This window comes from Mustela nigripes, chromosome 5 (genome assembly GCF_022355385.1).
Source record: "Mustela nigripes isolate SB6536 chromosome 5, MUSNIG.SB6536, whole genome shotgun sequence".
Taxonomy (NCBI): domain Eukaryota; kingdom Metazoa; phylum Chordata; class Mammalia; order Carnivora; family Mustelidae; genus Mustela; species Mustela nigripes.
In genome coordinates, this window is record NC_081561.1 from 57036992 (window position 1) to 57060245 (window position 23254).

General features: G+C 42.6%; 1 protein-coding gene across 1 annotated transcript in view; it reads right to left on the minus strand.

The window, feature by feature from the left end:
• Nucleotides 1–3382: 3382 nt before the first annotated feature.
• Nucleotides 3383–23254, minus strand: part of MEP1A (meprin A subunit alpha) — a 33694-nt gene continuing 13822 nt past the window's right edge. The window contains exons 7-14 of the mRNA XM_059399064.1: nucleotides 22951–23126; nucleotides 18094–18315; nucleotides 16766–16915; nucleotides 13839–14054; nucleotides 9122–9595; nucleotides 8100–8273; nucleotides 7297–7597; nucleotides 3383–3974 (exon numbers count right to left, since the gene is read on the minus strand). Of these exons, the coding sequence (XP_059255047.1) occupies nucleotides 3818–3974; nucleotides 7297–7597; nucleotides 8100–8273; nucleotides 9122–9595; nucleotides 13839–14054; nucleotides 16766–16915; nucleotides 18094–18315; nucleotides 22951–23126 (1870 nt within the window). The 3' untranslated portion in view covers nucleotides 3383–3817. The remainder of the gene's footprint in view (nucleotides 3975–7296; nucleotides 7598–8099; nucleotides 8274–9121; nucleotides 9596–13838; nucleotides 14055–16765; nucleotides 16916–18093; nucleotides 18316–22950; nucleotides 23127–23254) is intronic.

Below are 23254 nucleotides of genomic sequence, written 5' to 3' on the forward strand. Positions count from 1 at the left end.
TGCAGAGCTGGAGGAGGTTAGATTCTTGTCGAAGGATTCGGCAACGTTCCCACAGTCCTTAGTACTGAGGCACCCTAAATAAAAGTCTTTGCAGCAGAAATATCCAAAATAAAAACTTTTCAACATTACTATCCTGGGAAATCCTGGGTTGGCTCAGTTGGCTGAGCGACTGCCTTCGGCTCAGGTCATGTTCATGGAGTCCTGGGATCGAGTCCTGCTTCGGGCTCCCTGCTCTGCAGGGTGTCTGCTTCTCCGTCTGAGCCTTCTCCTCTCATGCTCTCATTCTCTCTCATTCTCTCTCTCTCAAATACATTAATAAGATCTTAAATAGTATATATTGCTATCCCACACCACAGCAGAGGGTTTTCCTTAGTTTAAAGGATGCTAGAAACCATCTTCGCATTAATAACCTGGGATTCTCAAACAGCTCTAGGTACAGCATGCCAGCAGGCCCAGTGAACTAACTTTGCCATGGAATCTTGGATTACAGCTCAATTTGGTTCTCACCTCCCTCACTTGCTAGAACATTCCATCAGCCGATCCAGTTGGGCAGGTGATTCTCAATCAGGATGACTTCACTTCCCCCGCCCAGGGACATTTGGCAACATCTAGAGACGTTTTTCGTTTTTGTAATCAGGGAGGTGGCACTGCTGACATTTCGTGGGCAGAGGCCAGGATGCTGCTAACATCCTACAGGGTACAGCACAGTGATCATGAAAAAGAATATCTCGTTCAAAATGTCAGTAATGCCCAGGATGAGAGACCCTGGGGTAGCCGATTGTCTCTTCCTGGCTGCCAGATTCTTCGGTTGCACATGACTAGAGTGAACATTTAATCCAAGATGTTTGTTGGAAAGCGAAATCACGGAGCAGAGAGTGTCTTACATTTACAAAATAGGGTTGGTGACTTTTATGGGGCTTGATAGATAATAAATATGTTCAATGTTCACTGTGGCCTTTGGGGTAGGGGTAGGGGTCCTACCCACTTCTACTATCACAGGCTCCAGATAGTACCAAAGAACTTGACATTAAAGAATGGCCAGATTGGCTCAGGCCAGTTCACAGAAGGAAACAAGACAGAGAAGGAAAAGGATGGGGTGAGGGGAAACGTGAGATATTTTTCAGACTTTCAAACTACTCTGACTCCTTCCCACTATGTTGACCCACTATGTTGACCAAGGAACCAAGCACCCAGATGCAGAGAAAATTTCTTCCTTTTTCACATCACTCATCTAAATCTCAAATACCACAATGCCTAGAGATGATGTAATGGGTATTTCTCTGTCTCTCTCCCAACAAGAACGCCTACTTTTCCATCACCACCCCAACACCTCAAAAGAGAAAAGTATCTGCTAATTCTCCTGGAATGACTGAGAACTTTGGGCTCGAAGAAAAGTTGAGTGCAGTGCCCCATCTATGATGTGATGGGTTCTTAATCAGTCAATCAACAGAAATGCCCATTAGTCATCAACAGAGTTGCACGTGAGTAGTGGGTGTGTTGCTGGATCTGAGAACCTGCAGAGAAATAACAAAATATTTGGCCCTCAGTCTGGTACTTCCTTATCATTGTTTTGACTTGCTGTTTTAATTTAGAGTACTAGATCAAAATCCTAGATTACCCTTGATATTTGAGCTTCTGCTGCTTCCAGAGAGAACTCATGTGTACAAGCAGTGTTGTCTTTGGCTTGGAAGGGGGCTTCTGCCTTTGAACTAGACCACATCTAAGTCAGGCATAGCCCAGAGCACATTTCTTTCTAGTAAAACTAAGGAAAACAACAATAGTATTTACAGCCCGGAGCCTGGAGTTCCCTTCCACAGTGAGACAGTGTGAGATTGTGGAGGCCACAACTTTCTCCAGGCCTAGCTGGGAAGGCGGTGTGGGCTTACAGACTGTGAGGCCCATGGAGAAAAAGCAGTCTATTTTCAATTTGGTCTTGGAAGACAGAAGTCTAGCCTGGGGCCTGGATAGTGTCTCGTATAGTCTGAAAATTGAACAGTAACATTTGCATGCTCAAAAATATGTTCTTACCCACTACCCCATTTTATTACTCTGCAACTCCGGACGTGTTAAAGTGGGGTGGGGGGAGGTGGCTAACTATTACTTCCATTTGACAGATTAGAGAACCATGACCAAGAGCTGATGTGATTTTACAAAAATTGCTCAGTTGGTTGGATGTGCCTTTCTGGCCTACTTGACTTCCAAACTCATTTTCCATTGGAGCAGGTGGTGCCCTCAACCAGCCCTCCAGGGGATACCGGTGACCTCAGGCTGGAGAGTTGGGCCCTGAGGGGTGCTGGTTGCACCTATTACAAACTCTCCTCACAACGGAGTCTTCTTAACCCATCATGTTATTTCCAGAATGGCCATCAAGTGTGTACTTGGGAAGCTGGTACCCTTAAGCCTGGGGCTACTCAGGCTCCTTGAAACATTTTCTTTTATTTATTTATTTTTTAAGATTTTATTTATTTATTTGACACAGACAGAGATCACAAGTAGGCAGAGAGGCAGGCAGAGGGGGAGGGGGAAGCAGGCTCCCTGCTGAGCAGAGAGCTCGATGCGGGGCTTGATCCCAGGACCCTGAGATCATGACCTGAGCGGACGGCAGAGGCTTAACCCACTGAGCCACCCAGGCGCCCTGAAACCTTTTCTTTTATTAAACATCCAGAGCCATCTCTCTGTGGAGCTTGTACTGACCAGATTTCCTTTGACTTGATCTATCTTAGAAACTTCTTGCCTCAAATAGTTTTATCTCCTTAGGAACTGTGGAAAGAAAGTGTGCTAAAGCTACTTCTTTGAAACTTTCTTCTACTAGCTCCTGTCAGTTTGCTAATATAATAATTTTCTACATGAATAGTATGTAAAATATGTTTTAGACTTAAAAAGATCTGAGGAAGAGCTTTGGAGAGCTCTCCCTCTACACACACACACACACACACACACACACACACACACAATGCTGGAACACAGACGGTACCGACTAAATATTTATTGAATTTATAAATATTTGAAGACCTATTTTTAGAATCAGAGGAGAAGGAGATCAAATGTCTGAAAGTGCAGCTATAAGTAGGAATCTTTCCACTAACACATAAGCCCTTAAAGAATACTATCATGGGGGCGCCTGGTTGGCTCAGTGGGTTAAGCCTCTGTTTTCTGCCCAGGTCATGATACCAGGATCCTGGGATCAAGCCCCGCATCGGACTCTCTGCTCGGCGGGGAACCTGCTTCCTCCTCTCTCTCTGCCTGCCTCTCTGCTTACTTGTGATCTCTGTCTGTCAAATGAATAAATAAAATCTTAAAAAAAAAAAAGAAGAAGAATACTATCATGTCTGACGCAAAAGTATTTGATTTTAATATAAACAACATGCATTTTTCATCACATTTATTTTATTTACAGTGGAAAGGAGAGTTTCTATAACTTAGTTCTTCATTCATTATCAGTTCATTCATTCACATTTTTTTGAGTTCTCATGATGGGCCCGCCAGGCACATGTCCGGGCATTAGAGCAAACATGGTAAATTCAGGCCCGCCCACATGGAGTTTACAGTCGTTGGGAAAGACGGTCGATTAAACAAGGGATTGACAATAAAGTGTAATGAGGACTGTCCCAGGCCACATGAGCTACATTTGGAGCACAGAGCAGGGCAACAGAACCATGTGAGGATGGGCGGGCAGTGGGGTGGGCAGAATAAACAGAATGATCACCCAGGAGGCTGGAGGCCACGGTCCTTGGAGGCCTATTCAAAGCAGAGTTGTCGAAAACCGCCCCAGTCTGCACTCAGGCCCAGAAAGGAATGGCTGAGGTCAGCAGGAAGGTCACTGCCTTGCCCTTTGGGAAAGCATGGAGATGATGGCGAAGGTCAGGAAGATCACACCGGCCGTGCCCCCGATCAGCAGGCCCAGGATGCTGCCGTGCACTTGCATGGCCTGGCAGCGCTCCCCCGTGTAGAAGAAGGCATGACTGGAGACACACCTGGGGGAACAGGACACAAGAGGAGTGTGGGACACACCTGAGCCTCGAGCGCTCTGTAGCAGCCAGCACCGACTGCCACAGTGGCAGGGGACATGGAGTCCGTTGCCCCATATGCCTGGCCCCATTCCAAAGGCTTTGTATGAGTCAATTCAATATTGCAACAGCCCGAGGAGGGGGTGCTTATTACCCTTCTCATATCCTCATTTTGCAGAGAGGTTAAATCACATGCTCAAGGTCACAGGGTTACACTTGACGTCTAATCCCTGGAAGCCTGTCTCCAGACCAGGTGCCCTGGCCTGAGTGCAAGGCTCAGGAGGAAGGTTTGGAGCATTTAAAGAGTGTGTGGCCCCCACCGCTTCAGACTGTAAGTTACAAGGGAAATTCTCCGGAGAAGAGTCTGACCCTGAGCATCATTTGGAGCTTGAGAACTTCCAGACGGTATCAATTAAAATGTTGCCATAAGGTGAGGATCCTGCCATCCATCTCCAAGGCCACCCCGACATCTGTGAGCTCCTGAGCACACTGTCTCCTGCCCTGGTTGGTACACAGACGCACAGAGGCCACACCTTGGGTTTGCTTGTTTGTGTTTTAATGTCATCTGGTCTCCACGACAACTAATAAGATCAACTAATATCAGACCCAAGGCATGGAGGGTGATGTTTCCTCACTTCTGGGGCAATGGCACCCTTTGCTTCAAACAACATTCTCATCACAAAGTCTAGCCACTGAGCCAAATGTGACAGAAGTAAAAAACTTACTCCTTTTACTCATTCTGGCACTATTTTACCTCCCTCATCACTAGCCTAGACATCAGCTTCTTAAAAGTCAGTGTGTAATAGGGGCTCCTGGGTGGCTTGATCAGTTAAACATCTGTGTTCCACTCAGGTCATGATCCCAGGGTCCTCAGATCAATTCCTGCATTGGGCTCCCTGTACAGTGGGGGGTCTGCTTCTCCCTATCCCTCTGCTGCCCCCATCCCAGCTGTGCATGTGCTCTCTCTTTCTCTCTCTCTCTCTTTTTTCCTGTCAAATGAAATAAAATGAAATAAAATGAAATAAAATCTTTTTTAAAAAAATCAGCGCATAATAACAAGTTTGTTCAATTTTTCTCTGGCCTAGTCCCCTCCAAAACACAGTTTAATGATATTCTCGAGGATTCCCTTAGAGGAGCTTATCCCGCACGCTGCAGGTTTGTGGAAAAGGCATGATCTGGCTGAGTAGAGGGTGATACACAAGTAGGAACCACGGCCTTCCTTACTCTGAGGGTAAAGCCAGCTGGGACACATATGGAAATCTAGTTTCCAAGGCCCCATCAGCTGAGAGGCACAGACCCACCGCTGTGGAACCCTCAAGAAACAACGAGGGCATTCTCCGATAAAAGAAACAAGCACTGTTTAGAAAAGTGGTTTATTCCTGGGACATGGAAAACAAAAGATAAGCCTAGAGTATTCTGTGATGCCAGAAAGTAAGACTGTTCACAAAACAGGGAGCGGGTGCTGAGACAGCACAGGAGCCAATCTAGAAGAGCCGCCAAAGGTCAAGGCCGGGAAGCCATGAGCAGCAAAGGCAAGACTGGCATTACGGAACTATGGCCCGGGGAAGAAAGTAAACATTTATGCACCCTTTGTGATATAAAGAACGAGTTGCATGAATCAATGATTCGGGAGGAGCGGACCCTTATTCTTTCCAGCAGAACTTCACTTACTGAACACAGAGGGAGTGGGGGAGATGGAAAATCACCACTGGACTATTTCAGGGCGATCATGGCAATAGGTCCGCCAATGGACGATGACATTAGCAGGTGAAAATTCTAGAAAAAGCAGGATGCCTGCATGGTCTCTGAATGTCTCTCCCAAGACATGTCTTAACAGCAGAGTGGGGAATGGATACCCCATTGCCCGGGAATCAAGGTCACAATCACCAGTCGTAACTTCTTGGACATCACATGCCCCTCATATGGCCCACCGAGAAGGGGTGTACCTCATCTTTGCTCTTCTTGCCAAAAATGTATGATCTCAATATAATCATGAGAAAACATTAGACACACCCAAATGGAGGAGCAATTTACAAAATAACTGAGCAGGACTCTTCAAAAGTGTCAAGGTAGTGAGAGAGGGGGGAAGACTGAGGGGTTGTCCCAGCGTGAAGGAGGTTAAGGAGACGTGAAACCGAATAAAAGAAGGGTCCCTGAATTAGATCCCAGAACAAAAAAAGGACATTGGCAAAAAGAGTGGAGAGATCTGAATGAGGTCTGTGGTTTAGTAAATGCTATTGCTAATTGCATTCAGTTGCATTATTGCTCATTTCTCGGCTTTGCTAATTTTGCCAAGGTTGTGTCAGATGTGAACATTTGTGAATGGGAAGGTCCGCAGTGTTTTGGCAAATGTACCTGTAAATCTAAAATCATTTCAACATGAAGCCTAAAAAAGAAGAAACAAAGTGGAGATCAAAAAGGACACCGAAGAAACCTAGGTCTTGTGAGCCAAGAAGCCAGTCGCTACCTCTGCCATTATTTTGCCACATGAAACTGATGCTTTCAATATGTATATCCTTTTATGAAATATTTTATGCAAACAACAAACATTATGAAAAGAAATATTAAACCTAGCAAACTGTGCAGACAGACACGGATGCAAGTCTCAGCTCTGGTATTTGCCATCTGGGAAATGTTAGTCTTATTATTTAGCCTCTCTAAGCTTCAACTTCTTTATGTGCCAAATGGGGAGAACAAGGGTCCTTATGTCACAAGGTGGTCGTGAGGAATAACTTCGATCATGCATGTGTACTGTTCAGGGAAGCACATGACCTATATAGCAAGCTGTCAAAAACTATCAGATATTCATATTACTATTATTGAAAACATAACTATAATCATAGTACAACAGAGCAAATAGATGATAGAAATAATAATTAATCATAATTAACAAAAACACTGGCAGTCAGTAAAGATTTAAGCTTGGTCTTCATTTCCACTGAGGCAGGTCATGCTGTTCCTGGGCTAAAAGCTCTGGAACATTTGTGACCGCTGCAGGGGAGTTCAAAATCCCAACAACATTCAAGATGTTGTTGACCACATTCTAGAGGTGGGCAAGGGATGAAAGCCAAGAGTTGGGAGATTTAGGACCCCTCTGCCCTGGCAGGACCCGGGCTATGCTCTGACAGCACAAGCCCACTGATTCAGAGCACAGCTTTGTGGGGTCAAAGTGACCCTCTGATGTAGTCATTGCCCTAACCTGAGAACAGTGTCTTTTCCCAGGTGAGGCAAATGTTTGGCTCACCTCTGCTGACCCACTCACTACCTCCCCACCGGCCACAGAGCCTACCTGCAGCTCGCCATCCCCTTCACGTTCACACAGATGCCTTCATTTTGGCAAGGGTTTGGGTCACATGGATCTCTGAAGTACTGTGGCCAGTTGTGGTCTTCCAGAGGGCCTGTGTTCTCCACTGATCGCTTCTGTCGGCCTGGCTGTCCCTGGTCCAGGCTGCTGGGAAGTGCATTCTCTAATAAGACCTTTCCTGAATATTCTTCTGAGATCTGCTGCTCCTGATCCTGGAGAACAAGGCCTTGGGGAGACAGCCTTGTGCCTTGAGCTGGAACCTCAGTCTGGTTAAGGTAGGTTATATCTTGAGGAAATAGAGGGCGGTGAGGAAGAAAGGCAATTAACATCTGATTAGATTAATTTTCACTTCTGGAGAAATTTCCCTCCCTCATGGAAGCCACCTTCAGTGACATGGAAAGGTGGCTGGAATCCAGCTGATTCTCATGCTAGCTATTTTTATTTTCAAAGTAATCCATTCACATTTTTATTTGTTATAACTTGGAAAAGGAAGCACAAAGCTAGCACAGCTAGAGTGATCAAAACTAAATTGAAGTCAGCAAGCTATCATATTTGATAAATTATCAAAAAGATGACACCAAAGTTTTAGCTTCTCCCAAGAACAGTTAAAGATGTGAATCCTTGAGCAATAGCTCTCCTAAAGGCCATCTTTTTTTTTTTTTTTAACCTGGTCCTCAAAAAAAAAAAAAAAATTTCCCCACCCTCCATGAGATGCTCAAAAATCGGTGCAAAATCAGTAAAAGTCCCAAAACATAGGATTAGTTATTCAGGAAGATCTGCAAAAGTACCTTCAAAGTCCACAAAAAGTATAAGGTCATCATTTTTGAGGAAACTCTTCCTTTTTAGCATTTGGTGGGAGATGACATTACTCCAGCCCCAGTCGATGCTTCTAAAACAACCACAGTCGTTATCGTAGTTTCCCACAATGGATGGCCTGTCCCAGATGACGGAGCCATTTATTGCTGCAAAGTTATAAGTAACATAACATCACATTATCTCTTTACACTTCATTCTCCAACTGCCCTTTAATAAGTAGATAAGTTTTGTTAGAAAAAAAATATGTTGGAAAAATATCAGATTATTTATATTTTCCAGGAAAATTAAAACTCAGAAGGGGAAGCAGGAAGGGCAAAGAACCAGAGCTCTGAAGGGTCAAATTGTCCATTACCAAGTTACTTCCTCAGTGAAGACAAAGGGACAATGAGTGCTCTTCCTTTTAAGGCTTAAGACTTTTCATGTGAAAAATTTAAAAATCTGCCCATTTCTTTTTTTAATTTTTTAAAATTATTTTTATTAATATGTAATGTATTCTTTGCTCCAGGAGTATGGGTCTGTGAATCATCAGGTTTACACATTTCACAGCACACACCATAGCACATACCCTCCTGCTCATTTCTTTTTGATATGAGTTTATCCCATTAACATACTGATGATCACTGGTATTTTAGGAGTCAGTGCATTAGTTTTGCATGGAGGCTAGCAAATTCTGAGCAATTGCTAAGAGACAAGCAGTATCTATCTTCTCATGTAGACTGCATTCGAGGAAGCAGGAACTGCCTGGTTGGCTTATATTTTAGGTACTGGCACTGAGTTTGGCAGAGTGAAAGCCCTTAACAAATGCTTGATAAGTGAATTTGGAAAAGAGAAGGGAGATAAGATAACGTTGAAAATGTGACTTAACATTCCAGCATGACTATGGTGCTGATGTACCCAAAAAGGAAATGCAAGAGGAATGTTCATCTCTTGTATCCACATGGGAATCACATCCACTGGCCCTTTCCAGTGGAGCAGCAGATTTTAGAGCACCTACCTGAAGATGTATGGGACCTGGAGGTAGTGAACACCATGCTCGAGGACATTCTATTTCTAGCATCAGGTTCCTGGTCGAGGATGGTCATTACCGCCTGTCTGTTTTCCACTGGCCACTCCAGGATAGCATCATTCTCCCCACTGTACAGGTGAAAAGTAAGTCCTAGGTAGCCAGGGCTACTGGAGTTGAGTCTGCCATTGGGGTATAAGGTCAACCCAAAACCATATCCCTCTGAGTTGTAGAATCGAGGGCTCCGGAGCATCTGCCCTGGAACCGTGTTCTGAAGGACCTGGGAGATATTCCGTATGGTCCAAACGCCTGCAGGACATGGGGTTTCCGTCAGAGTGATATCATCCAGGTAAATTCCCCCATTCGAGTTCTTGGGGTCGCCTTTTGTGCCCTGGAATAGATAGCGAAACTTCTTTTCTTCTCTGAGCGTCACATGGGCAATTTTCCAATTTTGGTCCAAATCTCCTGAGGACAGAGGAGAAGGTTGGTGACAACTGTGTTCAACATTTAAGTGTGGCCTATAAGCCTGCTAGCACGCCAAATGCTTTAAAGATTTTATTTATTTATTTGTGTGAGAGAGAAAGAGAGTGAGAGAGAGAGCTGGGGCGGAGGCAGCAAAGGGAGAGGGACAAGCACACTCTGCACTGAGTAAGACCATGAGATCATAACCTAAACTGAAATCAAGAGTCAGACACCTAACTGACTGAGCCACCCAGACGCCCTGCATGCCAACTGCTTTATATGAAGCATCTAATTTAATCCTCACAATATCCCTATGAGACAGGTACAACATGTTATAAACTGGTTGAGAAACTTTTCCCTATGGTTTATTTTAATATTCAGATTTAAATCTTTTTTTAAGATTTTATTTATTTATTTGACAGACAGCGAGAGCAGCAGGAACACAAGCAGGAGAAGCGGGAGAGGGAAAGCAGGCTTCCCACTGAGCAGGGAGCCCAATGTGGGGCTCGATCCTGGGACCCTGGGATCATGAATTGAGCCAAAGGCAAACGCCCAAGGACTGAGCCATCCAGGCACCCCTCATATTCAAATCTTAATCAGAATTTGTTTTCCGTTATCATTCAATTCCAGAGGTTCAGTGTTTCCCCCTGGGCTTCATAGTATAAATGCACCCCATCCCCTAATGTTTGCACTGAATACCCAAGTAATAGGCTGAACCATAAAAATAGCCATTTTGTAAGCTCAAAGTCAAATAATGGTGATTTCATATGGTCCAACCCATGACTTGATGCCAGAGAAATATATGGTATGTTCTGGAGTGAATATTCACATACAGGACAAATTGGATCTCCCCTCCGCAAGACCAACTCACCCACTAACATCCAAGTTTTTCTCTTTATATTATCTGAAATCCCACCAAGTAGGGGATCCATACTTTAAAAAATAATAATAATAATACAAAAAAAGTTGCCACTATCCAGATAGTCACATTCTAGTGAAAATTAGGTCTACTGGTTTTTTGTTTTTTGTTTTTTCCTGAGACTGAGCTGGAAGTGAGAATTTTGAATAAAGACCCAAGGTAAGAAGTTGAGAAGGCTGTTCTCGAACATGGGTTCCTGTTGCTCAGCATAAGAAACCAGAAAAGAGCTTGAAGGTCTAGGCAGAGGAAACCTCCAGGCCACAGCAACTCAGAATTGATTAAGGATTTGCCCCTATTCTGGCAGTCAGACAGTGTGCCTTAGCCCTGGACTCGGAAAGGAAAAGAAAAATGCTAGATCCCAAGTGGGGATCCTGTTGGCTAAAATGAATTTCAACAGATGAATTTAAACAGATGAGTGTTACAGAAGTTTAGTCTGAAATGCAATTGGCCAGAGGGCTTCGGAAGTATTTTTCCTCCTTCTGTATGTTATAACCAGAAATCTACGTACAGAGCTCTGCTCTCACCAGACTGAAGAATGCCTTTAACTCCCTTTGTTGTCAGTCACTCTCTCTAAGGATGACTTCAAGGGACAGGTCTAACATTCTGTTTTCTGGAGTGGAGCTGGTTATGGCCTGTGTGATTAGGTTACCTGCACACAGAGGAGAGGGCTTGGGAGGGCACATTGACCACATCTATAACCTATAAACAGATGTAAGTACCATCTCCTGGGGACAGGACTGTAGTCACATGGAGGATGCAGGGATCTGAGAAGTAATGGGTGTAGGATGTCTGGAATAAGGACAGACATACAAGATTTTTACAATTTACTCAACAGGGTTAAACCATCTTCATATGGATTGTTACCTTGAGATTGAAATGTGGGAACATGGTACTAGAAGGAAGACCCAAGGGCCCATTACCATGTAGGCAGAGACTCAACTGTAAAGTCTTTAAGAATGCTTCCTTTCCATGCTTCCACGGAGCTGCTGAATCAGGCAGATGATAAGTAATACTAAGATTATTTGGGACACAAATCTCATCCTTGTTTGTTCCAATTTGTCACCTATAAGGGTATCCTAGCTTCAGTAAAAACAGAAGTGTGTGCGTTCATACACGTATCTGTATGCAAACATTTTGCATTTAAGATCGCACATAAACATCGATACGTGTATATACATGGAGAGAGGTAGACACATTTTTATGTAAGTATTTCGGTTAAAAAATATGACTTGCTAAAGTGGAGAGCTATTCAAAACAAGCCATAAATACTCTTAATGATAGAGAACAAACTGAGGGTTGCTAGAGGCAGGTGGGCGGCAGAGGACCTAGAAGGATGATGAACGTTAAGGACAGCACTTGTGATGAGCACCGGGTGTTCATGTAAGTGATGTAAGTGATGTAAGTGATGAATCCCTGAATTCTACTCCAGAAACCAACATTGCACTGCATGGTAACTAACGAAATTTAAATTTAAAGAAATAAAACAAATAAAAACCTGGAAAAAATATAAATAAAGAAATAGAGTCTCCATATATTTAAAATTTTAAAAAGTTGTAACTATCTTAAGTTGAATACCACACAAACATTAAATGATATTCAACTAATATTTTAGAAAAGCTTCATTTACAAGTCAGGATCAGAATGAGCTACTTTAGAAATCCACTCCCGTGGCGCTCTTAGGAAACTCTGAACAGAGACACACTTTGAAGTCAATGGAACTCAAAGCAGAGCAGTGTCAGGAAGTAAGTGAAGTGTGAGAAGGTTGTTTGGTTGATTCTGTGCTTACGAAGCTGACATTGCCAGCTTTATATAGAAGTGAGCCATAATAGATCCCATCGGGATTACTGAGATTTTAATTCATTGTCTCATTTAAAAAGTACAATCTTTGGGGCGCCTGGGTGGCTCAGTGGGTTAAGCCGCTGCCTTCGGCTCAGGTCATGATCTCAGGGTCCTGGGATCGAGTCCCGCATCGGGCTCTCTGCTCAGCAGGGAGCCTGCTTCCTCCTCTCTCTCTGCCTGCCTCTCTGCCTACTTGTGACCGCTCTCTGTCAAATAAATAAATAAAATCTTTAAAAAAATAAAAATAAAAATTAGAAAAAAAAAAGTACAATCTTTGGTAACATAGCAAATTCCCAACTCTTGAAGAGCACCTAGCTGTCATCCCTCCATTTGATAGAGATGCTCTGTACATTTCAGCCAGAAAAGAGAACCCTCTTTCAGGCTTCAAGAGCAGCAGCTTCTTCTGGAAGTACTCAAATGATACTTCGTCTGTAGGGACTCCTTTTATTTTATTTTATTTTATTTTATTTTTTAAATATTTATTTATATATTTGACAGACAGAGATTACAAATAGGCAGAGAGGCAGGCAGAGAGAGGAGGAAGCAGGCTCCCCGCTGAGCAGAGAGCCCGCTGCGGGGCTCCATCGCAAGACCCTGGGATGATGACCTGAGCCGAAGGCAAAGGCTCAACCCACTGAACCACTCAGTCACCCCTGTCGGGACTCATTTTAATGGAGAACTTCTTCATTGAATGGAGATGAATGTGTGTCTCTTCTGGTTGCAATGAACCCCACCACCACAAAAGAATGTAAAAATGAATCTCTATAACCCTGGATCTTGATTTACACCCAGATTAACCTCAAATCCAACGATCTCCCTTAGTATTTTAAGGTTTTCAAGCTGACCCTCTTGTAGAGATACATAAAATTATCCTTAGGAGTATAGAAACAATATAATTAAGTTAATATTTACACACATCCTGTTTCCCTCCAACTTCACAAGTAGGCTTCACATTAGTCCAGTGTATTAAATAACCGTACTCGATGTTGGCTAATTGAACGTAATAAAATATAATAAATAACTAAATACATGAAACAGGTGAAGAAACACTTTTGTCAACTACCAAACCATTCTCTCTAGCAGCACCATCTCCCCTGCTTCCCTTTTATTTCCAGCTCTTCCAGAATCACCCATTTTCTCTTCCCTGGCTGTCTGCAGAGCTGTAGTGGAAATCCGATTTCTGTGTTCTGATTGGCCTCTGTCAAAAGTATATTTCAGCCTCGCCCGAATTTCCAATGTGGTTTCTGATTTCTGAGGGCTTAAAATATTCTTGGAGGGCTTAGAACATACCAGTTATTGTAGTGGGCCCTTCGGTAAGGAAGAGGGGGCTGGAAGAAAAGGAGGAAAAAGGGGGAGAGGAGGAGGAAGAGGAGAAGAAGGCACGAAGAGAGGGGAGGAAGGGAGCAAAGGCAGGGGAAGGGAAGGAGAAGACAGAGCAGGAGTCCAGACTGAAGCCGAACCAGCCCCTGCGTGAATGTCTCCAGGCACCTCGGAAGGTCTGCAGCTTCACCAGCTTGCGAACATTGCCTGTGCTGTCATCCCTCTTCACCCAGACGACGAGTCGATCTGAAGGGCTTCCCGTCATTTTATAGAAAAACTGCAGGCACTGCTGCTTCCTCTTTGGGTAAAGAATCCGGGACTCGAGGAGGGCTGCCTCTTCCGCCATCCCCGAGCTGGTGCTGAAGTGCATGAAGTAGCCAGCGCCTGTTGGGAGGAGCAGCCCAGTGAGCCATCTCCGGTGGCCCCCACCCCAGGGCACCCTGGGCCCCTGTAAAGTGAATCAGTGAGCAACAGCCATTACCCAGGCAACAGAGCCAGAACCCTTCTGAAGAAAACTAAAAGAAATGAAAAGAAAGTGGTGTGTTTTCTTTCTGCCTCCATGGACAGACTCCCTGGTGAAAGCCCCAGCTCCCCATTGCCTTTGTCCCCAAGCTCATGAAATGTTCTCCTCTGACTTAACGAGATATGGACTTCAAGCAAAGCTTGATGGAGTTTAGCGTCTTTGAGCTGAATGCTTATTTTCCTTATCTGTTTTCTTGTTTAGAGATCCATGCCAAGGAAAAGAGCCGATTTCCTAGCTGTAGAAAGACAATGGGATTCCAATGTTTAGGGACTGGAATTGAAATATTTGCAATGATAAGGGTTCTGTCTCTCCTGTTTCTAGCCTTAACTGGATGCATTATCGGTGGCAAAGTCATCTTTACCATGAGGTAAGAAGGGCATTCAAGGCTTATTACGGGACTAGTTGAGGACTTGTCCTGAACATAAAGAAAGCTTTGAAAGAACACTGAAAAGAAGGGTGAGAAGTGTCTGGGTTTATAACCAACCTGAGGTCTGCTCAACCCCTATATCTTAGAGCTCTCTTCCTGAAAAATGGCAGGCAGCTAAAGGAATACATCATTTGGAAAATCAGCACATCACAGGGAAGCACAAAGAATGATTCTTGCGTATAAAGAAGTCCTTTAAATTGTACTCCAGAATTCAGCTTCTTACCAAAGTATCCACTCAAAATATCTCATAAAGTAAAAACAAAGTGAGCACCTAAGACAGTTTTAGATACTTTGGCCCTGTGGCTCTCCACTTCATCTTGCCTCATATGTGGGGCATTGTACCTTCCATGATGGCAACAAGCATCACTGTTTGAATGGGCTCTCTCCAAATCTTTAAAAATATCTAATGGCTTTAATATTATATTAGGAAAAATTATACTTTCTTGCATGTCATTCTCGATACTTGAGCTTACTAGCCTGAGCTCTCGGCACTGTGAATTACTGAGTGCTTCGGTTAAATAAAACCAGTGCCTGGGTTAGCTCACATGGCTAAGAAGGTCTCCAGATGGTCCTTTCTGAGGAATTCCACCCGGGTGTACTGAAGGATAGGAAATGAGAGCCTAATAACCCAGGTTTGGGTGCTGGGAGACCTGAATTCTTGCCCACCCTGGGCCACTAATTCAAAGGTGTCCATGCATCTCTCATGGTTTCAAATGGGAGGTGGCTTCTATCCCAAGGACCCTTCATGCTCTTTGAGTCTCTACATCTACTGCAATACCACCAGTGCCCAAGTTCACCTGGTAAAACTTTTCTAGATATTTCTCCCGGGGTGTAGTCCCTTCCTTTCCTATTAAGGTGCTGGAACACTGTTCTAACACGTTTCCCTCATAGGACGGTCACTCTTCTGTTCAGCTGGAAATTGTATAGTAGCCTAGCAAAAGTCCGCAGGAGAGATTGGATGAGATACTATGATGGAAATTTAGAGGGAACTTCAGACTGAGATCACCCTTTGGACACTGGAGATTATGTGTTTGATAATATGATGGGTGGCATAGACTTTCACCCATTGCCATGACCGGAGGAAGAGAAGCCATTGTTTGTGACCTCTTACCCCAGTGGCCTGGCTTCTGGGTGACCAGCTGGGTCCCTTCTGTGAAGGAAATCCAATTGACTCACATGGGCAGAGACTGAGGGACTTTGTAACAGCCTAATCTTTAAAAACTGATAATGATCTATAGGGCCAAGATTATATCTGAGACGGGCACAACATGAAAGGATGTTAAATAGAAATAAAAAAAAATAAATGGAACCTCTAGACAGAAAGGGAAGATGGGAAAAAATGGAGAGGGAAGTTGCTGGTCTGCAGCTGGAGGTTTTCTATACGTTAGCTTCTTCTATCTTTGCTGGTAAGTATCAATATCCTGGACCAGTTAGAGAGATTTACAAAAGCGAAGACTTAAAAAAGGACACGGACAAAAACAACTACCCATGGTTAGAATTAGCAAGGGGTGGAGCCAGGTTTCGAATCCAGGTCCATCTGATTTTGTGGACTTTTCACTACACAAACCACTCATAAGAACTATCTGAAGTCAGGCCATCCAATAGGGGGTACCCAACAGATGTGGCCACTGAGCCCTTGAATGGTGGCCAGTCCAAACTGACATGTACTATAATACCGAGTATAAAAAATGTGGAGTAGCTCATTAATAACTTTACTATTAATTACATGTCAAAATGCTAATATTTTGAATATACTGGGTTAAATAAAATGTATGGTTAAAAAGAATTTCTCTTGTTTCTTTTTTATGTGGCTCCTAGAAATTTCACATTGCGTATGTGGCTTGCCTTATAGCTGTATTGTAGGGTACTGCTCTAGAGATGTTACCTTTATTTACAAAACCATGTCTTATCAACCATATGTCTATACTAGTTTTATTATCACTTAAAGGCATCTTTCTTTTGCATGCCCAGAAACTACATACTTTTTACTGAGTTGATAATTAAGGTATGAGAAATGTTCTTTGTGCTTGCCTGGATTTCCAAGTTTGATAACTAACATTACATTTGAGGCAAAACCTGCCTGTTGTCATTCCCTAATTGAACCAGATGAACCACTCAGTGTGCTTAATTTCCGCCTTCACTCACCTCTGCATTGTCCCACCAAGGTGTGATCCACTTGTCCAGACTGAGTGCCATCCTCATGGACCCAGTCAGCATCATCTCTGGTACCCTGAATCATCCCACAGATGTTTGCTTTCTCAAAAGCACAATGGTCCAAAAGTGTGTGAGTTGTAGCTGCAAATGATATTTTTGTCCCTCGGTTAAAAATTTAAGTCATATTATTTCACAGACCTAATGTTTTAAGCTAAAAAGACCTCATTGTTTAGACACAGCACATTTTCTTGACTTTTCCTTAATGCAAATCCTGCTGTCACCCGTTACTCTTCTGTTCAGTTGGAAATTGTATAGTAGCCTAGCAAAAGTCCGCAGGAGAAATTGGATGAGATACTATGATGGAAATTTAGAGGGAACTTCAGACTGAGAGCACCCTTTGGACACTGGAGATTTTGTGTTTGAAAATATGATGGGTGGCATAGACTTTCACCCATTGCCATGACCGGAGGAAGAGCAGCCATTGTTTGTTACGTCTTAGAACATCCAACATAGCTGCAGCCCTACCCACCTCCCAGAGTCAAAGGATAAAAAGGCCTGTCATTGTGCTTTGCTGTAAATGTCAACCAAGACCTCCTTTAGGTCAAGAAGAAGGAACCTGGTAGATCTTTGTATTTAGTACATCTTCTGTCCATGCATACTGAACAGAATTTAAAAATGTGTCCCGGAGGGGGTGACTGGGTGGCTCAGTGGGTTAAAGCCTCTGTCTTCAGTTCAGGTCATAATCCCAGGGTCCTGGGACCCTCCCCTGCTAATGGGACTCTCTGCTCTGCAGGGAGCCTGCTTCCTCTTCTCTCTCTGCCTGCCTCTCTGCCTACTTGTGATCTCTGTCTGTCAAATAAATAAATAAAATCTTAAAAAAAAAAATTCTCTGAAGACTAAAGGGTCATTTTAGAAAACAACCCATCTCTGAGCACTAGAAGACTCTAGAACAACTAACTTGGGTAAGAACTTTTCAGGATAAAAGATACTTTCAAGACCATCCCCTATCCTGAGCTTTATACAAGGATACGCCCTTCAAAAGGACACTGAAGAAGCTGGACAATTACAGACCCTTACATCATCAGTCCAATACTTTTACTTTGTAAAATACGACCACATAATTTTCATAACCCTCCTGTAACAAGGCAGGTGTTACAATTTTTTTCTACTCCAGAGATAAACTAAGGTTATGTGGTTTGTCCATTTTCCTTAACTAGAACAGGAAGGAACAGCGAAGGGAAATGTAGGGGAAACTGAAGGGCTGGGCGGAAACTCTGTTGAGGTCTGTTTACCTACTTCTCAGACCCAGCGGTACTCACTGCAATTGTACATTCGGTTCAGCCTCTCTAAATCAGTGGCACTGAAATCCAGACGCTGCCCAATGATGCTGTTGAACTCAGGGATCTTGGCCGTGATGGTAGGAGCACTGTCGTTCTTGTTAAATGAGAAAGGCTCATAGTGCATCAAAGATTCATAGTCATAGGGCGTATTGAGGTCTGTGATGAAGGTGTCATCGTAGGTGTTAAAGTTGTGCTCAAAACCTAACAGAGAGAGAAGCCATTCAATTACTTTGTTTCTTCTGTCCTTCCCTCTTTAACTAGATTTTAAGCAGAGACCCAGTGACTCAAAAAAAGAAAGAAAATAAGAGAAAATGAATGAATAGTTGATTTAAATATATATACATATTTAACATGTTTTATAATTAGCATGAGGTACATGAAATTAACACACATTAATAGTAACAAATAATATGATGATACTAAATTCTATAATAGTATATACACTTATTAAAAATTAAAACTATATTAAAATAAAAAGACATGTTATAATTAATGGATACATTTTACATACAAATTATTAAATATATGTATATACATATATTTTTAAATTTTTATTTATTTTTTAAATTTCTTTTCAGTGTTCCAGAATTCATTGTTTATGCACCACACCCAGTGCTCCATGCAATACGTGCCCTACACAATACCCACTACCAGGCTCATCCAACCTCCCACCCACCGCAAATAGATGTATATGTTTAAATCAAAGATTTATTTTACAAATAAACAAATAAATGAATAAATGTGTGTGTATGTATATGTATAAGGCTTTACGGAAGAGAGGATAAAATGTCAAAGTGATGGTATGTATTCCCAACAGGAGGAAAAGGAATTTCTGAATTCAGGAAAATACTCAGGATTGATACATCTTGCTAACAGGCAAGTACCTCATCCACCAAGAGCTACCTGGCCAGCTCTTCCATGGGTTAGAAAAAGGAAATCCAAGGGGCAGAGGGAAAGGGAAACAGCTGTCAAGAAAGGGGTATCTTGGCAATCAAGGTTCACACACTTTTTCAGAAATAGCCTCTTACAGAGAAAAATAAAATAGGAAGAATAAAACCGACTTTCCTTTCAAAATAGAAAAGGAAAATACTTTTAGGGGATCGGCCCAAGGTAATATATGCTGCCATGTGGAATGCTGAAATGAGAAACCGGTCAGATATTCTTTTAATCCATGAGCCATCAGGACTTTACTGTTTCAGTTGCAATAATGGGAAGTTCACAGATTTTTAATTTCCTTCTTAGGGAGTGACAGGAAATCTTAGTGAGATGTTTCGACTCCCCCATCATGACTTCCCATCTTCAGGGTCTTCTTTTCTAGCTTCCCATCCAGCTGTTTGTAATAATTAAAGGGAAGAACATGTAACCACCATGGAAAGACATCAACTCAGGTGCATTTAGGACTGAAGATGAGCCACACAATGTGGACCAGCAAGTGCTAGAGAGGGAGTCTCTAAATACTTTTGGTAAAGCCAAAGAACCCTGTTGATCAACACTTGAGCTGTAAAATGAGAATACCAGTGCTTCATCCTCCTAAATCATGGGATTTCATGGAGACTGCCCTTGGAAGGGATCAAAGCATATTCAAAGTTGGCACAGGACTGTAATAAATAAATGACCCAAACGGGGAAGGGAGAAGCATTTGGTCCTAGGTTGTCCTACCCTAAGAGATACAACCATAAAGAATATCTGAGCAGCGTGAGGACCGGGGCTTGGTCTGGGCTCTGCTTGTGACTCCTGGTGAGATCTTAAAACAGCACATTCGAATTCACTAGATAGTTTTTCCTTAACTTTCACTAAAGTCATCAGGTTAGGGGCACCTGGGTGGCTCAGTGGGTTAAGCCACTGCCTTCAGCTCAGGTCATGATCTCAAGGTCCTGGGATCAAGTCCTACATTGGGACTCAGCAGGGAGCCTGCTTCCCTCTCTCTTTCTCTCTGCCTGCCTCTCTGCCTACTTGTGATCTGTCTCTGTCAAATAAATAAATAAAATCTTTAAAAAATAATAAAAAAATAAACTGATCGTTCCATTTTTAAAAAAATAAATAAAATCATCAGGTTAGAATGGATCCTTTTATTCTTTATTATGCAAGGATTCTTATCCGAAAGCTTTACCAAATACATGTTTTGAATAATTTGTTAAGATGTTAGGCAACACCTTTTTGCTGTGCCTACTGTCTACATACTGGGAGCTGTGCTCAGTGGTGGTGGCCCCTGGCAGCAACAGGACAGGCGAGGTCCTGTTTTCAGGGAACTAGAAGCTGAGAGCCTTGAAGAGGAAGTGACATTATAAACCGGAGGCCAGTCGGCAAATCCTTTGTATAAAGGAAAATATTTTTGACTTTGCAAGTCATGTGGTCTCTGTCACGCTACTCAACTCCTGTCACTGTAGCACAAAAGCAGCCATGGAAGTATGTAAATACATGGGCATGGCTGTGTTCCCATGAAACTTTATTTACAAAAAAGCAAGAGAATATGAACCACGGGCTGTAGTTTGCGTACTCTTGCTGGACCCTAGAAATTGAAGTCTTTCCTTGGTTGAAGAGAACAGATCGAAAAAACACAATTCTGGCTTAAGAGATGGAGATATAGTTGGGGAGAGAACTATGTTGCCAACACTGTATCCTCTTCAGTTGAAGGGTAATATTGTCATCAACAGAAGACAAGAGGCAGTGAATGTTTTAAGTTACCCTGAGCAATAATACTGCCTGTGCTTACCATCTTAATAATCTGACATCTCATTGGAGAACAGTTCTCCAGGGATAGCAGGAAATTTAGATATATGGAATTATACCTGATGAAAATATAGGTAAGAGATAAGCAATATATGTTGAGTAACTCATGCTCAACCAAGAACTGAGCAAGTCTGAAAATTACCTGGGCAAATGTGCTGGTTCCCTCTGAGAAAGGGAAACTCATTTGGCTGAAAATCATTCTAAAAGCACTAATCATTGTGTTCTTCAAAGCTTAAAAGTGTGAGTGTTCTCTACATCGTGACTTAATCTCAGCAGAACCAAGTTTTTGTACAGGAGGGTAAGAAATCCAAGCCTCTAGGCAAATAGAGACAAAATCTAATAGTGCCCTGAGTCTTACAAGGGGATATTAGATCCTATCACCAATGACCCCACTCTCCTTCTCCACCTGCACAGACACAGTTATAACACAATTACATCCAGGAGACAGCTACATTATATTTGATATATTGTTTCAAGTAAGAAGAATATTACTTGATCTCTAGCTGAGTGTCCCGGGGTGGGACGGGTGAAAGTGTGTGCGGGGGTGGAGGTTCAATCAGATTGTATTAGGTTGTATTAGGTTTTTACAAAGGATACGGCTTTCCTCCTTTCCCCACCACTTCACATTCATAGACATATCAGAACATGAGGGACCTGGATCAAGAAACCCCTGAGGTGATTTTGACCCACCATACTTCAAAATGAGCTATTCTGGCAGAAGTCCTTTGGGGATTTGTATTTAATTTTAATGTACGACAAGATCTTACGAGTCCCTAAAAGTAAAACTATTATAGACGCGTTGTTATATATGAACCCATATATGAAACTGGAATCTTAATAAAACAGATAATCACTCGCCTCATGAAAGTCACATATGGTAATAGTTAAGACATTTTAATACATCAAGGTTTTATTAATCTATTGCTACCAAAAAGAATGTTTTTCTATTTCCTCAACCAATTCCTAATTAAAATCTAGGTGTTTTCAGAAATACAGTATTGATTTTTTTTTTCCTAGCACATTGGGAAACTGTTCAATAAAATTGTTTTACTCTCCCTTCCCCACAAAAATATTAAATAAAATCTTTAGAAAGGAGGGAGATGGGGGTGCCTGGGTGACTCGGTTGGTTTAAAGTCTGCCTTGGGCTCAGGTCATGATCTCAGGGTCCTGGGATCAGCCCCAAGGCATTGGGCTCCCTACAAATCCGGGAGTCTGTTTCTCCCTCTGTGCCTCCCCCACTCATGTGCTCTCCCTCTCTCTCTCTCTCTCAAATAAATAAGTAAAATCTTTCAAAAAGAAATGTTTTAGTATATTCAAAAGCTATCTACTTATTTGTCTCAAACAACTAGGAAAGGTGGTGTCCAAGGAAGTCCAAAGAAGCTAAAGAACATAGAAATTGTTAGAATAACACCCCTGCATAACAGTAAGTAAAACAAGACTGTGCTATCCTTTGCATGATACGGCTGGAGACAGAAGGATAGAGGTACTTACAGAAGAGGACGGAAGAAGACTGGAGGAAGAAAGGCAGGCAAATTTTGATTAACTAGAACTCAGACTACCAGTCAGAATGAACACAATCAGGGTGACAATTTCAGATAAAAGAATTCATTTTTCTTGTCTTTTTATTTTGTTTTTAAACACCTGTCATTGATTTGGCAAAGCACCGAAAAGATTCTTGAGTATATATTAGGGTGATCATATGTTCAGCTAAACTCCATGCAGACTCCTAGGCCTACATGTGATCTCACATCCAGAAAAATGACTATGACATCCTCAGGGGATGTCAGGTGACTATGACAGGGAAATAGCATTTTAGGTAGATTTTCAACAAAAACACTGAAACAAAGCAAAGGCTTCTGATCAACTTCCAATTAACATTGAGTTAGCCAATATATACCATTCCCTAAGGCCCTTATCTGGGGTCAGTTATGATCAGATGAGCACAGGTCCCAGGGAATGCCAACAAATCATACCCTTTTCCTATTCTGTGTTCCCAGCTGAGGCTTCTATCCACACACAGATGCTTTCCATACATCCCAGGGTCGGTCCCAGCAAGTGATAAATGTAACAGCAAATCCCATCCAAGTTCCTTGGGTTTCTACCCACCTGGAAGAATTTCATCCCACCAGATGTTTACATAGTCATCTCGGTCAGTTCTTGACTGCTCATGGTAAAATCCCAAAGCATGGAGGATCTCGTGCTCAATGATGGCCTTATAGTCACATCCCTGGCCAATGGAAAGGTTCTGTCCCACGTGATGATCACCAACCTCAGACCAGCACCTTCAAAGAAGAGAAGAGGGAAAAATTTTCTCCTCATGAACTCTCAAGTGGCTGTAATTCACAGGGTTCCAGAGCACAAATTTGAAGGAAGTTAGGTTTGATTAGAAAAAGAAATTATCAATAGCATT